Source organism: Magnolia sinica, chromosome 3 (assembly GCF_029962835.1).
Source record: "Magnolia sinica isolate HGM2019 chromosome 3, MsV1, whole genome shotgun sequence".
Taxonomy (NCBI): Eukaryota; Viridiplantae; Streptophyta; class Magnoliopsida; order Magnoliales; family Magnoliaceae; genus Magnolia; species Magnolia sinica.
In genome coordinates, this window is record NC_080575.1 from 125,609,580 (window position 1) to 125,627,991 (window position 18,412).

An 18,412-nucleotide genomic window follows, 5' to 3' on the forward strand; every position below is an offset into this window, starting at 1 on the left:
TTGCGTTGGGAAATACGCCAAACAGCACATTAAAGACGAAAGGTGTCGATGATTCCGAGGCTCTCTCTCTCTCTCTCATTCGCTTGGGCAGCTTAACTACCTGAACAACCACCATACCCCTTTTACCAAAATATGCTGCTGATGCGCCCACTTCAGGAAAATATCCCTTTTGAACCGTCTATTTGTCTGCCATCGATCGAAGGTCAAGGTCCTCAGGTCTTTAAATTTTTTGAGTCATCTCCCATTTCCTTGGGGTAACATCAGATCAACGGTGTGGATCATTGGCCCCACTTGTGGCAACTTAGCAAATAAGTACTCTCATATCATTCCTGTTTTGAGTTATATTTTCCCTTTGTGTGGGTGAATTGGACAAGCTATAAAGAAAAGTGTGCCTCTTAAACTAATGCAGATTGTCAGGATAGACTCGGTCCTGGCAGAAACCCTGTGGAGCCCACCGTCTATAAGTCCTGATCAAGTTCAAATAACTCCATCACACTCAAGAGAAATAAACAATATCATTTCCACTCATTACATTAAGAGGGTGGCATTTTATTACACGGGATTAAGTGCGTGGGATTAAAGAAGTATAATTATTAGATGTAACAGATGTGGTCCCTTATTATCATGGGATACATGACACAAACACAACTCCATTCCCCATTTGTGTCATGATGGTATTCGGTGGTTAATTTATTACCCATTAAATAAATATACTAATTATTATTTGAAATCATTGAGAATAACATATGTGTGTAATATCTACATTGTCTATTCATTTTGCAACTTCATTTTAGGGCATGGATTCAAAAATGAAGCAGATCTAAAGCTTAAGTGGACGACAACATAGAAAACAGTGGAATAACCTACTGTTGAAATCTTCCTAAAGTCTATTGTTATATTTATTTGCCATCCAACCTATTCATAAGGTCAAATAGACCTTAATGAAGGGAAAACACAAATACCAGCTTGAACTAAAACTTTAAGTAGCCCCCAAGAAGTTTTCAATGGTAAGCGTTCAATCCCCATCGCTTTCTATGGTGAGGTCCACTTGAGCTTTGGATATACTTGATTTTTGGGTCCATGGCCTAAAATGATCATGAAAAATAGGTGGACGGTGTGGATATATTTCATACATCATGGTAGGACTTACAAACTTGCTTACATCTACAAAAATTTTTAAAAATTTGCACATGACTCGTCCTAATCCAATATGGACCAAATTAAAATCCATCTAACATAATTCTGCCTTTTTCATTCTCCCTAAACGTATGGAGAAATTTGCACGGTACCAAATGCAATTCTATCCCACCTAATCCCATATAACCCCGTGAGTCAAATGCCCCCTAAAAATTATATTCAATATAGACTCGATATATGCCATCCTCTCACCAAACAAATCTTATGTGGGCCCATATGCATACGTACAATAGATATAAAAAGGAACACCCAAAATCCAAGTGTTAAGGCCTAACTAGGACTACAAATAAGCTAGATTATAAGGTTTGTCATGGTCCAAAAGCTTTATACCAACCCAATGTCAATTGCATACTTAGAATGTCTGCTCAAATCTCAATGGCCTAACCCAAGTCCCAACAACAGCAAGGCCTATTACCCAAATTTTGGGCCCAAAACCTTTGGAATATATATCCTCTGCTTGCCACAAGTAAGGCTTTCCTGCTTGTTGTAATGTTATTGGGCCACATCACAAGCCAGGATTTCATGCTTGTTGTAATGTGATTGGGCCACATCATCACTGACTGCATTTGGGTCACATCATCACTGACCGCATTTAATGCAATAATACAGTCAATGATAATGTGGCCCACTCACATTGCAACAAGTAAAAAATCTCTGCTTGTGGCTAGTAAATGATCCAGTTAGACTCAAAAAAAAAGCTAGGCCTAAAGGTGGGTTAACCAAGCCCAAAGAAAAAGGAAAGGCGCCCAGGCTTAAAATGAGTCATCCGGGCCAAAATCTAATACAGTTACCAAAACTGTAATCAGTCCCTAAATGCCGAATGGAGGCCCAAAATAAGGCCTTATTCTACCATAAGATGGGGTTCAATGCCAGGCCCAAATAACTCAAAATAGGCCCAGAACCAATAAACAGGCCCAAAATAGAATAGCCACCCTGAATGACCAAAACAATGAAAGTGGCCTATGGATTATGAAAGGCAACTACAATGTACCTTGCCTTTAGCAATACGGTACAACCGCCTGTTGTTTGCCTCCAAGATTATGAAAATGCGCTTGAACGGTGAGTGGGAATCCACGCCTTCTAAAATAGAGTTTTGAAAATTTGAAGTTTCCAAATGGCTTATAGACTCGACTTGTGTGTCTCCTTGGGAACTCCTGTGGGTGGAAGCTTCATGAAACTCGTCATCGTTAGATTCTGACTAACAGATAAGATCAATGTAGAAGTGTGTCCTCCAGTGAACCTACAAAAGACAAAGACAAGGAAGATGTGAACAGTGGAAGGAGTGTTGGTGGCAAGCCTCTGATGCCTAAGCTAGGCTTGTAAATTGTGATCAAAGGTGCAGACTTAAAGTTTTTATCTTATCTCTCATTTTGGGTAGTCATATATATATATATATATATATATATATATATATAGATAGATAGAGAGAGAGAGAGAGAGAGAGAGAGAGAGAGAGAGAGTGCGTGTGTGTGTGTGTTCTAGGGCTGTTAGTATCTCCGTATCTTAACGTTGGAGAGTCCCATTCTGACAGAATTCTTGTCACAGATTTGGAAAGTTCCATTTTGACAGAATTCTTGTCACAAATTTCTCGGAGTGATTTTCGACTGAGATCAGGCCGAGTTCCTCTTTGCTAGATTCCCTCTGGATTCCTTGTACTACCTCTCTGGTGGTAGTTGTTCTGGTCAGAATAGGATATGCTGGGGAGTTCGGGCCTAGAGCTTATACCCTTCTTCTTACTTGCTTTATAGACATTTCTGGCGGGCAAGTCATCTGTTACCGAGCTCCATCCTCTGATGGCTTAGGAACTGCTCGTCTTATGTTAACGGCCCTTCTACCTGAACCTTGGTCACCCCAGCTCGGAGTCTACCTTGGCTCGGAGGCACATCACTTGTAGTTAAAAGGTTGTTTTTTCTGCGTAAGGGATCAGTTCAATTTTTCTCGTAACAAAACTCATTACCACGTTCGTTGGAAATCAAGCCCGTCCTTAATTTCCTTGGGTAACCTTATGACATGGGCCCAAAAAAGAGCCGGTCCTTTCAAAAAAAAAAAAAAAAATCTTTTTTGTTTAGCTTGTTAGTACACCCACTGTCAGTTCACACTTCACTGTTAGCCACCCCCAAAATAGAGGCAATGTAAATCTCAACTGGGCCAGAAGACAAGGAGACAATGAAGATGAAATGCCCACTCTTCAAGTCTTCTTCTAAGTCCATCATGATGTTGATATGCCATCTAAACTGTTTCGTGTGGTGTGGCCCACAGGAGTTTTGGATCTGACTGGTTTTTAGATTCCTGTCTTATGGTGGCATTGAAAACTGATGGACGGAGTGGATTTATCACGAGAATATCTGTGGATCCCACACAGCTTCCGACTACAGGAACTTTCTTTGCCCCGGGCACAGGCAATCCGCGTCCGATTTATACACCTCACTTCCTAATCATCCGCACGTGCTGTACACACGCTACAACAAGCAGCATATTGTGGCCAACATCCGCTTCCGGATCCTTCATTTTCATGAAAGCAGTTTCAAATCCGTCATTGGGAAATTTACATTTGTTGCGTGGATAGACCAATGGCATGGATTCAAGTTTCAACAAGAATCACTCGGGAAATGTCCCTGACCGTTAGATAGACAGCTCTCTTGAGCCCATTGGAAATTGAGTGGATCATATAATCCCTGACCATTCATCGGTGGCCTACTACTCTTGGACAGTGGGATGGATCCGAACAGTTGATATCCTGGGCCCCATAGTGGATTTACCACGCACATAACCTCCAACAGACTAGAAGAATCCTAACCACTCAACGGGTGATCTGCAACGGTTCACATTCAACCAAAAAAGAGCAAAGGTTATTCAGATAGGATCTTCTGGTCCAAGGAGTCGTAGTGTGTAGACCATCGAAATGAAACCCGTCGTATCAACGGTTGGGATCATCAAACCATTGACCCCACACATATTAACTGAAAATCAGAATGTCACCATACGACCTTTTGGCCTGAGCATGGATATCCTTGATGCAGCAGTTAGGTTGCAGATGGAAGCATTTGGTAGGGCGTGGAGACTTGTGGGACCCATGTGGTGTAGGTGTGAAATCCAACCCACCCAACAAGTAGACCCCACATGATGATAAGATGTACCAAAACATTAGGCTAATCAAATATGGATTTGATAGTTTTTGGGTGGTTTACATTGTTTTTCATGGCATGGCTCTCTTGATAATTGAATCGGCATTGCATCTGTTTTGTGATCGAATGGTGGAGTGAACCTGTTGGACTGGACCCTTGCTCTTGCTCGGGTGGTAGACTCTCGGGAGTTTCAACACCCGGTCAAGGGTTCAAGTATCCATTGGTGGTGAAAGCCCACTACGGCGTGAGTGTGTGGGGGAGTGTGTACGTGTGTAAAAATAAAAAATAAAAAATCCAGTTGGATTGGTAAGATGTCACGCACAAATCACAAATCATGTGGGTCCCACAATGCTCTACACAGCCACTTTTTAGAAAAGAAAAAAGGAAGAGAAAGGGAGAGAGAAAACACTTGTGTCATTTCACACTCTAAAAAATATATTACAAGGGCTGAGAGATTGGGACAAGGGGGGGTCATGTATCCTCTCCTTCTGTTTTCCGTTCTTATTATTATTTTTTTAAAGGAGAGATTTTTATAGCCAAATTATTAAGGAATTTACGTTTTACCAAATAATGCCTTTGTTATTGGAAATTAGAAGGTGCTTTTTGAATGATGAAATTATAAAATGCTTTTTTTTTTCCTTAACAAGTGGTGAAACTCGAGAGTTGTGAGTCATATTGTTGGGGATTTTGTACTGCAAAATCACACAGATCTAGATCTAGGATAGCAATCCAATGACACCAAGCACACACAAGATAACACAGATTTAACATGGAAAATCCTTGCGGAAAAAAACCACGGCACAAAGAGACAGATCTCCACTATGCAAAAAAAAAATTATAAAGAGAGAGGACTTACCCGATTCGAACAACCTCAAATCTCACCCTTGCTATACCCTTTAGAAACCCTAAAATCCTTTTAGGAACCCTTGGAACTCCTTTAGAAAGCCTTAAAATACATCTCAATCCCGCATACACCCCTTTATATAAGTTTAAAAAGAAGTAGAATCGGAATAGGAAACAAAAATCACAAAATCTGCGTTTCCACAGAAAATCTGTGTAAAATCTTCGATGTCATCGAAGGTCCATCGATGTCATTGAAGGTCCATCGATGTCATCGAAAACGGACCAAAACTGTCCAGCGACCAGGGATGAAAAATTCAACAATTATCGATGGCATCGATTAACCTTCGATGTCATTGACAACTGGCTTCGATGTCATTGAAACCCTGTCAATGTCATCGACAGACTGGCTTCGATGTCATCGAAACCCTGTTGATGTCATCGATAGACCAACACACAGATTTAAGACATTTGTCCATAACAATCTCCATAATATCTTCAATATTCATCCGTGTAGCTTCTTGTCCCATTCTCTTGTCTCTGCATCTCATCATAGCTTCACTTGCACACTCAGTCTTCGTTTTACGTCATCGCCAAGCTCAGAGAAGTTGCACAGAACTTGAACTTCTCTGCAGGAACATTCTTGTTGATCATGTCTGCCGGATCTAAGTCCACATGGCCAACCACCTTTCCTCCTATCTTCCCAAAAAAAAGACGTAGTCTTCTTACCATCTCACCGCTACCCAATATTGTTTGCTGGGGTACTTGCTCACAACATTGATAGCCTGTGAAATAACCGGTCTAATCCAGACCATGACATACACTGCCAACCACATTCGAATAAGGCTCATGAGATATCCTGTTTTTCCTCATTTGTTTTGGGACATGTCATAAGGAAAACTTGAGGAGAGAAGCGTAGGGAACGCTCTCCAGCTTTACCTGGCTCATCACATACTTGATCAATACATACACATAAGGTATTCCTCCTGTGATTACCAAAGCATACTCCTCCTTCAGTCTCAATGCCGAGAACCATCTTTGCAGCTCCCCTGATCCTTCATCCTGGATATCCCACTTAACCGAGTCTTCAGTACATTGATTTCAGACATGTCATAATTGGTGATCTATATGTCATCAATTCCTGACTCACCATGAAGGAATCAAACCACTACCTAAGCGACAAGTCGAACCACAACCTCTTGCAAAGTCTTTTCTTAGCTCTTTTAACTTTGAACCGCTCTGGTTGCTTCATGTAGATCTGCTCTTCACTTTCCCTTGTAGAAGTGCAGACTCCACATCCATCCTTCCAACTCAAGATCACATTAGCCAACCAGCGCCAATCACGGATCTAATAGACACCTGCTATACCGTCGGCGCGAATATCTCTGAGAAGTCGATCCATTCTCTTTGAGCATAACTTTTCGCTACCAATATCGCCTTGTATTTGTGTTGTATTCTCCTGAAGATCCACCTGCATCCAACCGCTTTCCGGCCTACTGGAAGCTCCACCAGCTCCCATATGTCGGTCTGGTATAACAAATCTATCACATTGCTCATAGTTATCTTTCACTTCTTAGCACAAGGCTTACCTAGAGCCATCTGAATAGAAGATGAATCCCCTACAATATTGAAGTCGTTCATGTACCTGCCGATATCCTGCGATCATGTCGTGTGATTCTTCTCACAGGTAGCCGCTCCACTTGCTCTGAATCCCTGTCCAGACGTCTCAGCCTTCATGCCTTGCCCGCTCATATGGTCATGCCCAACATGCCACACATGTGCAGAGGTGGAATACACTACATCCACTGCAACTCCATCTTTTGAAGTGCTCCCGATCAACATGTATATGTTACCGAGTCGTTGTGCTTTCATGATTACCCGTGCCCCCTTAGATACCTTAAGAGCACCATCAATACCTATGTACTTGTATCCTTTTGCCTCAAGTACACCAAGAGAAATCAAATTCAGCTTTAAATCAGGAACGTGCCTAACATCAGTCAAGGTGCGCTCCACCCCATCAAACATCTTAATGCGCACTGTACCAATAACCACAACATTACAGGCAAAGTCATTACCCAAAAACACCTGTCCACCATCACACTCCCTGTAACTGGTGAACCAACTCTGATGAAGAGTCATGTGAAAAGATGCTCCTGTGTTTAGCATCCACTCGTCCTTACGATCATCGTATGGCCGCCTGATAGTGACACAGACAAAACATTACCAACTCGATACATCTGACATGACAGCATTAGCCTCCTTGTACGAAGCCTCAAAATCTTCTCTTTTCGATTTAGGATTTTTACAATCCTTTTTCATATGTCCTTCCTTTCCATAGTTCCAGCACTTTATCTTTTCTTTGCCCTTGCCCTTGTATTTGGATCTAGAACCTGAAGAACCCATACCTTGTTCAGAATTCCTACCCCTTGTAAACAGTGATTCAGAAGATGTCCCCATATCGCCATTTAACTTTCTCATAGCCTTCCCTTGAAGGGCTGAGATAACGGTGTCGACACTAAGAGTTTTATTCGAGTTGCACATAGTGTCCTTGAATGACTCATACGACGTCGGAAGAGAATTCAGCAACATACATGCTTGTTCTTCATCTTTCATCGCTTCCTCTATATCCAGCAATTTGCAAACTAATTTATTAAAATTGTTGATGTGAGCCTCCAGATCTCCACCCTCTGCCATCTGAAGTTATACCACCACCGCTTCAAGTGTAGGTGATTTTCAGAGGATTTTTTCACATAGACATCCTCTAACTTCGCCCAACTTAATCGCAGTTTTCTCCCTCATGACGTTGTAGAGAACCTCATCCGTGAGACATAAACGGATTGATGATAAAGCCTTCTTATCAAGAGTATTCCAATCATCATCAGTCATAGTAGACTTTCGCTCCTCAAGAGCACTATCTTTGCATTGCTTAATTAAGGAACTCATCATCTTGATCTTTTATAACTCATAATTATTTTTCCCTGAGTACTTCTCAATCTCATACCTAGTGCTCGCCATTATTACTAATCCCTCAGATTCAAATATGTGCCCCAATGATTGCTTTAATACCACTTGTTGGGGATTTTGTACTGCGGAATTACAGCTCTAGATCTAGGATAGCAATCCAATAACACCAAGTACACACAAGAGAACATAGATTTAATGTGGAAAACCCTTGCAGGAAAAAACTACGGCACAAAGCGATAGATCTCCACTATAAAAATAGAAATTACAAAGAGAGAGGACTTATCCGATTCGAACAACCTCGAATCTCACCCTTGCTACACCCTTTAGAAAACCTAAAATCCTTTTAGGAACTCTTGGAACTCCTTTAGAAAGCCTTAGAATACCTCCTAATCCCGCATACACTCATTTATATAAGTTTAGAAAGAAGTAGAATCGGAATAGGAAACAAAAATCACAAAATTTGCGTTTCCACAGAAAATCTGTGTAAAATCTTCGATGTCATCGAAGGTCCATCAATGTCATCGAAAATGGACCAAAACTGTCCAGCGACCGGGGGTGAAAAATTCGACAATTATCAATAGCATCGATCAACCTTCGATGTCATCGACGACTGGCTTCGATGTCATCGAAACCCTGTCGATGTCATCGACAAACCAAAAGACAGATTTAAGACATCTATCCATAACACACATGTAGTATATATATAACATCCAACCCATCAAATGTATGCACGACACCATAATGATAACATGAGCAAAATATCAAGTCAATCAAATTATCAAATGGATTGCACTTGAAATGAGATATTTTGAATGGTGTATATTACTTTTTTTTTTCATTTTTTTTTTGTTTTTTTATAGAATGGGCCACCTTGTGATTAGATCTACCATATTTTTAGTTCATCTAATAACAATTTTGATGTCCATCTATTGGTAGGGTTGGATGTAAGACAAACACCACCTGAACTCCAAAGCATTCCATTCTCAACTTTGTCATAAAGAATAAGCTGATTTCTTCTCTTAGAAAAAACTACATAGAAATATTGGTTTTTGGTGGTACTGATTGGGGAATTTCTAAGTAAAAATTCTCATATTGTGAGCATGTGTGCCCCATGACTAAAATCCAAAGTGCTATAGCCACATAATGCAACCCCATGGCTATTAAGTAGGTCACACATGATTATCGGTTTATATCTTACTATTGGATTATTCAGATTGAGCAATATATAGTGGGGCCCACTATAGTTGTGATCATTATAGATAGCTTTAGAGTAGGATGTTTGAACAGTGGTTCCTATACACAGTTCTTAAGCCAAATATAAAAACTTATGGTGTGTAGATCCTGTAAGAAAGAAGTGTAATAAATAAGCTTTTATAATCCTTTTCTTAGATAAGTACATATCTTGGTTCCTTCACTCACATGAGAGAGAAATTTCTAATTCTAATGAAAATTCCCTAAATGTGAAAGTTACTTGAAATCACAGCAACATAAATATCTTCCTAATCAAATACAACTTCAAGATTAAAATATAAAATCTTCATTATTGATGCATAAATGATCCGTTCTTTTTATTAATTCTGTAATAAAAATTATACGTAATATTTACTCCATCCACAACATGGACAATGACATAAAATCACACCTAAATCCTCTAAACTCACGATTTGTGATCTTTATCAAGCTGACATTTACATGATCTCTTCACCCTCTTGAGATGCACCTGATGTACAGGTCAGATGGCATATAAGATCTAGGGCAGGCCTCTCTTTGCATCCGACGAAATTTCCATAGTGCACGTTACCAACTCCATTTTTTTTTTTTTTTTGCGATGTGACCTATCTGATTGCTGGAACGGAAGGAGTTGTGGCTCGAAGGCCTAACACAGAAGGGCACACTTGATAGACGGAGTGGATATCACACAGAATGTGAACCGTACGCAGAGTAGGCAGCGTAAACCTTACAAACGGACATTTTTCTCATCCAATTAATTTTCCATGAGATATAAATGAGATTTTTAAGATAAATAATGTATTTATAGAATTTTGAAATTCTAAGTGCTTATAAATTAACGGTTTATATTTATTAACGTAAATTGGATTTTACCGACTATTCCTTGTTCATTTTTTGTGCAGCACACTCAGTTTGGCATCCCTTCTTCTCTCAAAAGTCCTTTTTATCGGGTCGATTCCCGATAAATATCTTGAATGATGACATGCATGGAACGAACTAATGAATATCGTAAAGCCATCATTAGCTGGTGTGTGGCATGATAAATAAGAGACAACATGGAATATGGTAAAAGCATCGGGAGCGGATCAGTGGGTGATACGATACCCTTAACGGTGGGGCCCACTTGATGATGTGTTGTATATCCACGCTGTTCACCCGTTTCTCCAGCCCATTTTATAACGTTATCCCAAGAATTAAAGAGATTCAAATCTCAGGTAGACCACACCACAGGAAACAGTGGTGATTGAGTTCCTCACCATTAAAAATTCCAAAAGGCACATCATAAGGTTTTCGTAATGTTTATTTCCCATTCAACCTCTTGATAATGTCAAGAACACCTAGATAAAGGGAAAATATAAAGACCAGCTTCATCCAAAGATTATGTGGCCCATAAAAAAGTTTTTAATGATCATTCATCACTGTTTCTAGTGTTATGGTACACCTGACATTTGAATCTTCTTAAGGTTTGGGACCGCATCCTAAAATAGAATGAGAAAACAGATGGGCCGTGTGGATATACAAAAATGCATCAAGGTGGGGCTCACACGGTTGGGGTAACACCCACTAAGATGTTGACAGGGTAACAGCCAATCCCCTCCCCAAAGCATATCATTAGTCGGTGCATGTGGCATGCTTTTCTACCAATCGGGTCCATTCATGCATCGGGCTTGGCATGGATATCACGTGCATTTAGAAAAATAGACCTGCCAGACATTCCAACCCATCTGATTAATGATTTAAAAAAGAAAAAAGAAGAAGAAGAAGAAGAAGAAGCGATGGATAGGATTGTTTGCTATGTTTGATTTTTGAAAAACAAGCAATCCCTGATAGGGTTCACTAGACGAACGAACCAGATTGTTAATCCAGCCTGTCACGTGCACCTACTGTAAATCTTGCACTAAAAATCACGTGACCTATTTATTGGCCAGGCGATCAGTATTTTATGCTGGTTAGCATTGCATATAAGCAATCTTGCCATGATTCGGGTATATCAATTGCTGGAGTCGAGCTTGGATGGGTGTTGGACCAATAGTCACATGAACGAATGGCTATTGTTTATTACAACCACCCATTCATCTGTAGGCCAAAGCTGCCAGCGGTATCCAATGGGGGTGGTTATTGAAGCATAACCCATCAACCAAGGCCACTGGGTTTGGAAAAGTAGGCCCCACCTGTACATGTTGGGCCCAAATAAAAGCAGTAATTCGCTTATTTATGAAAAATATTCCTCTTCATTTTAATTACCATTTTTCCCTTGAATTTTTCATATCAAAGCACGAAGAAAGCAATCCTTGCTCATTAAAATAAAATTTTAATTTCTACGTAATTTAAACAACTTAGCATGCATTTGGTTGCACCAAATATCATTAAATTTCCCGAAAATCATATATATTTATTTTAATTTCTGAGTAATTTAAACAACTTAGCATGCATTTGGTTGCACCAAATATCATTAAATTTCCTGAAAATCACACACACACACACACACACGAAAATCTTCAAGAAATCTGGTTTCAGTGAACCAGATTTTAACATTTTAAATAAGGCTTTACAAAAAACTACTAATTAATATAGAATTTGGTATTTCAATGAACTAGATTTTAACATTGTAAATAGGGGTTTATAAAAAATACCTAATTAATATGGAATTCGGTACTTTTTTCTAGAAGGTTTTCAAAGAGCTACATCTTTAATCAGTATAATTATCATTTCACTATCTTCTATTAGGATGTGCCATCAAATGGATCCATGGCTTGGGTGAGCCTCACTTTGATATTTTTGTAAAATCCACTCTAACCACCAGGTGAGTTACCATATGTTAGGGCAAGGGCCCAAAAATCAGCTTCATTTATGATTTAGGTGGTCAGAACAGTGTATAGGGTAATGATTGCCTTCCAAACTGTTTTCGTTTAGTGTGGCCCACGGGAATTAAGGATAGGTATGATTATTGAGCCATATGCATAAATTTTTGTGTGGAATATAATGGTTGAAGTAGATTTCATCAATTATCTTGGTGGGCCCTGTAAAAATCATGGGCGGATATCCCTCCTAACTGTTTCCTTTGGTGTGTGGCCCATAGGCCAGCCTGATTTCTAATTTATGGCCTTAATATGGACTAAATATCTAATGGTCAGAGTGGATCCTAAATAAACATGGCGGTGGATCCCGTCAAAATGGATCCTGTCAAAATCAAGAGCAGTGTCCTATGCAATTTTGCTTTTCTTTTCTTCTCTCCTTTTCTAAAGAATCTTTGTAGAGTTGGAGAGAGGGATGCCATACTTGATTTTTGGTGGCGCCCACAATGATGCTTATGCGAATCCACTCCAACAATTAGATGCGTAACCCCAATTTAGGCCTAGAACAAAAAGAAGGCTGACTTGTGATTCAGGTGGGCCACACCAAGGAAAACAGTTGGGAGAGATATATGTCCCCTTATTTTTTATAAGGTCCACTATGATAATGATGTGAAATCCACTCCAACCATTAGATGCGTAACCCCAATTTAGGCCTAGAACAAAAAGAAGGCTGACTTGTGATTCAGGTGGGCCACACCAAGGAAAACAGTTGGGAGAGATATATGTACCCTTACTTTTTATAAGGTCCACTATGATAATGATGTGAAATCCACTCCAACCATTAAATGTCACACCAAAATTAAGGCATGGACCAAAAAAAAGGCCCATCCCAATTCGAGTGGTCAACACCGAAGGGAATAATTTGGAGGATGATCATTGCCTTGTACACTGCCTACAATTTGTGGTCCAGCTGAAGGCTTTGGATGGGATGATTTTTGGGCCTTGGCCTAACATGAGGCGACACACTTGGTGGTCTGGGTGATTTTACATAAACATCGCAGTGGAACCCACCTGAGTAGCCGACCAATTTGCTGGCACTAAACAAATACGGTGGAAGGTGAAATGTGATGGAAGGTAGTAGAATGATAATTATATCCATTAATGAGGTAGCTTTTTGAAAAGGTACCATAATGTAAATTCCATGGTTATTTTTTTTCTTTTGTAAAATTCTACTTTCTTTTTTCTTTTGTAAAATTCCCCTTTAAATAAATTAGTTGAAGAGGGATATTATCAAACCTGTAAATGGATCATTACCCCAAGAAGCAAAGGAGTATGAAGATCATCGGTCAGCCAGGATTTAGATTGTCTCAGATGCTGCCTCTGAAAGAAATGCAAAGGAGACCGTCTGTTGTAAGAGTAGGGTGCTGTGTTGGGTTGAAGTTTCAAACCTGTTTTTCTCTTTTCTGAGATACGTTTGGAGTCACAGCGCCCCACTAGCAAAAGGAGATCGGCATACAAATGCTGGAAAATCAGCAATTTTATGAACTTAGCATTTCCGTTTGCTTCCTGTTTTTGTGGAGACCGGGTGGGCTCACATCTTTTGGATACTTTAGTAAATGGAAACCCTCCAGGTTCTTGTTCCAGATGGGTCCTACATGAATGTCCCAGTAAGACCTACTAGATTGAAACATGAGAAAATGCATCCTCAAACTTCATAGATAATGATAGCATTAGAAATTGGAGAGGAGAAATTGTAGAGTCCTGAGCCTCAACAAATGTGTGATAAAAGCTGTACAAGCACAAGTAACTTATCGATAATGAATTCAGTCGCATTCACAACGATGGAAATGCAGACAAGACCTGAGAATTCGTTCCTCGGCATTCACCAGGGGAGTATTGTCCACTTTCATCATATAAACCGCTCAATCTACCAAGGTTCCCTCGAATTGCTTTAATAGATGACTTAAAATATAGAAGCATTGAACTACATCATCCCTTGTGTTTCAAACTCTCATCAAGAAACAACAAGGGTCATCGACTTTCAAAACTCAAGTCACTCTGTTCAATTCATCTAGACAAAGACATTTCCATATCAGATTTGTGCACAGCCCGGCTCATAATAACTGAGAAGAATCTGGATCCAAGAAGCTCATAAAACAAGATCAAGGGCCCGAGGAGATTCAATTGAAAGTCCAAAACACTCAACCAACTCAAGGGATGACTTGCCCAAATCTTTCACAAAACAAACCAATCTAATGAACAATCCAATCCAAACCGGTGTATTTTAAAAGCTTGATCATATTAATGTGGTTTTCCATTAATTTCTTGCTACAAAATCTGGCCACGATTGGTGATACAAACTACATAGACTAACACATAAGACCAAATGTTACAATCCCAAAATCTTGTAGTAGGGATCAATTAAGAGATGTCTTAGATATGATCATGGCACTTAATTTCAACAGGGAGTTATTTGATATTCTGGCTGTGTATGATGCATGCTACACAGGTCCTTAGGAACTGTACACAAGGCATACATTAACTCAAATTATGCAAACTAAATTGTGGAAATCACTGTTGCTAAGTCAAAGTCACAAAATCAGATTGGCGGAACAATCCTAACATCTGGTCACTTGTTTATTGAAATAGGACTGTTGGATATTTTCATTTTTAGCCTTCAATAAATGCCCACCCGTCTGGACATTTTAATTTGAATTACTTATGTTCCAAGTATGCAATTTCTAAGTAATTTATAAGTGCCTGTGCATCATCCATCACACTGCCAGAGTATCATAGTATTTCTCGACTTTGAACATCCTATATAAGATGAACTTATCCAAGTACCCAAACAGATTTTTGTTGCCTCCAAGTGGCTATTCTATCAATATTAGGGGTCGTTTGGGAGCTGTGTATTTGATATGCATTAGCTATTACCATGAGATTCAAGTGAACTGGAATCATCAGGTGTGTTTGGAAACCTATAATTGGAATTCACTGGAATCCACGTAAATGTGTTTGGCAGCTAATATTTGGAATGCATTGGCAGAGAGGGAGTGAGTGACTTGCTAATCAGTAATAATCAGAATCCATGTGATTTCGCTGCGATTTCAAAAAAAGGGGTTTAGTGTATTTGATGTGATTTGGATTCGAATTAACAAACACACCAATTACCACCGATTCACATCAATTACCAGTAACTACACGCTGCCAAATGGCCGCTTACACTCCCATTAACTGCAAGAAATACACTCCCAAATGCAACAATTCACACCAATTACCACTGATTATACGCTCCCAAATGACCCCCTTAAATATGAGAAATTTTACAGTAACAATACCACAATTTCATGAAGCTAATAAAAACCCAACGGTAGACACATCAGACAAATAAAGAACTTGCATCTAAGCTCATAATTCTACTTTAGTAAGCATTAGATCAACAAAAAGAATATCTGAAAACAGATAAAAAGTCAGCGTTCAATGCTTACTGATTTCATTTTCTGAACTATTCACAGTTACATGTAATGTCACAAACATTCTTTTGAAAACAAGTATAGTGTGAACCGCACAACAAACCCTAAAAATCACCCACATTATCCAATAACAGATCAAAGAAGCCCTACCCCCTAAAAATCACCCACATTGTCAGGTCTGGAACAATCCCAGCCCTGAATTTTCAACTGCAGACATCAGGCCTGTCAGCCGGGCCTATTCAAAATTTGCTATTCGCTCATCCCGGCAGTTAACGCCATCCATCACAAACTCAGAAACAAGAGGGGAATTCAAGAACATATTAACAACAAACAATCAAATACATTGTAATGTGTCGTAGTTCATGTTACCTTCATCAAATTGCTTGGCCGGCAGAACAGCCAACTTACAATTGGCAATGGGGATTCACCGCTCGACGCAGCGGAATCCCTTGCAGATTGATAACCACACGCCAAAAAGAATGCAGCAGACGACAAAGTCAATGAGTAGCACGATCCGGACATGCCGCCTCCACATCCTGCCCGCCTGCTGCCTTCCACAGACATTCCCTCCGCTCTTTTGCAGTGGGGAGTCCGAGCACTCCCGGCTCACGCTAGCGTCGGCTGGCACATCCACCCTGTTTTCTACATTGCCAGCCACGCTGGCTGCTTCGTCGCCGTTCGACGATCTCTTCTTCGGCTTCCGGAGCAACAGTACATCTGAATCACCGATCGGATCCCCGTCTTCCGCGGGGCGCATCAGCCGGTGGAAAACCGAGCGGAACTCATCGTTGAAACAGCCGTAGCTCAGAGAATCCGAGCCGTCGATCTTCCGGTCCTTCACGATCTCCGCCACAAAAGTGTCCCTTACGCGGCGGAGGAAGTCGAGACCTTGCGATTTGCCGAAATCTTCGTCGACAATAGCGAAATAGACGAACGGATCTTCCATCAGGAACATGTAGATCCTCTTCCTGATGGTGTGGGTGTAAATACGGTGGAAACTGGGGGCCTTCTCGAGGCATTTCGGGGCTAGGGTTTCGAGATCGCGGTCTCCGGAGCTGAAATCGGCGAGGATTGTGGTTCCTTTGGAAATGCAGGTGTACAGGATGACATTCGGATCCGGAATCATCGAATGGTTGGGATCGAAAGAGGGATTCAAAGGAGATGAGATCGGATCAGAGACGGATTGGGAAAGGAAAAGAATTCAAATAGGGATTGGATTGGGAGAGGAAAGAGAGGAGAATACGAGACGGGTGGCGTCTTTCTGTGAGACTTCTTCATGTAAAAATCAGAGACGCGTCTGATGCAGAAAGAAATCAGACGCGGAGAGAGAGAGAGAGAGAGAGAGAGAGAGAGAGAGAGAGAGAGATTGTCTTAGTCTGGTTGTCGTTGATTAGAAGCGAGAGATGGGTTTCGGCAGGCGGTTTGTTAGAGGATGTTGGCGTGCGAAGACGAAAGGGACAAAACGGGTTGAAAACAGCGGGGGACGAGTTCGTTTTGTCTCTCTCGCGACATAGAATCCACCGTCTGTCGCGGTTCGTTGGGCCCGCATGATGAGTAGTCCGATGATCGTAACTGTTCATGTTGTGATTTCATGTCTTACTGTCCATATTCAGGAACTTAAAGGATGATTGAGACCATCAATATCTTTGGATGAAACTAGAACAATGAAAATATTATTTTACTCTAAAAATCACAGGTTGGGATCACCACTGAAGTGTGATTATGGGAAAATAGCTTATTTATGATGGTATAGAAGATGTGGATGGTTCAAATCACAGGAACACCTCATCATGGGACCCCACTGGGCGGCGACACACGCTCTAACTGGATCGGGACATAGGCAAAACGGATTCTTTGGACGGGGAAGTAATTTATATGAAGTGTAACTCAGTAGCAAACGTACGGTTTGCTGCAGCGGACAGTTGTGCAGATGTGGAGCCCATATATTTTTTATCCAGACCGTCTATTCTGCGGGTGCCATTTTGGATGACAAATACTTCCTTTAAGTACGACAGATCAAGATATTATAATTATTTGGGTCCGTTGTCTCGAAACAGACGGCCAAATTTCAAAGAAAGGGCCAACAATCAAGGGGTAGGGCCATATGAAACGAATTTGGGGAGTAAACCATTCTGTGGGACCCACCAGAGTGACCATCTGGACGTTGAACAATGGGCCCCACATGTCCAGAAATGTGCGCGGCAGAGGAACTGTGAAGGGACCTGCGCAACACTCGAGGTCCATTATGCTGATGCGTGGTGTTCTCGACATGTGGGGTCATGTTTCATTATTCGAACCGTTTATCTGAAGGGCCATTATACCAGAGGAGTTCAAACGTACGTGAGTTACTCCCACCGTGATTTGGGTGTAGAGTCCAGACCTCAACTCAGGTTTGGCTAAGCATGTGGGTGCCTACCCATGGCTCAGTGCTAGACCTCCTGAGTTTCAATATTGAGTTCATGGGTTAAGCGTCCACTATGGTGTGTTTTGGTTATATATATATATATATATATATATATATATATATATATATATATATATAGAAATAAAAAGTTTCACCAAGCATGTTAACCTTGCATCCAATAATTGGATGATCCAAAATTCAGATGGGTTCTCAATTGATGGTGTGGCCCATCTAGGTTATACGGTGAATGTACACAAATTGCCACTAAACTCTAACCAAGTCAAAAAGTGTCGAGCGCACATGTAATGTGAAAGTAGAAATGATAACGAAAATGGCATTTTTAATATTTTCTACAGCTTATTTATTTCGAATATGATCGTGATT

The 18,412-nt window shown here is 40.5% G+C and overlaps 1 protein-coding gene across 1 annotated transcript; it reads right to left on the reverse strand.

The window, feature by feature from the left end:
• Positions 1-15,614: 15,614 nt before the first annotated feature.
• On the reverse strand, positions 15,615-17,061 carry LOC131241186 (phytolongin Phyl1.2-like). Its single transcript, XM_058239898.1, has one exon. It carries the CDS (start codon positions 16,748-16,750, stop codon positions 16,049-16,051), a length of 702 nt encoding a protein of 233 aa, XP_058095881.1. The 5' UTR covers positions 16,751-17,061; the 3' UTR covers positions 15,615-16,048.
• Positions 17,062-18,412: the final 1,351 nt, after the last annotated feature.

Coding starts and splice junctions, on each gene's coding strand:
- LOC131241186 (XM_058239898.1), bottom strand. CDS start 16,750: ATGATTCCGGATCCGAATGTCATCCTGTACACCTGCATTTCCAAAGGA.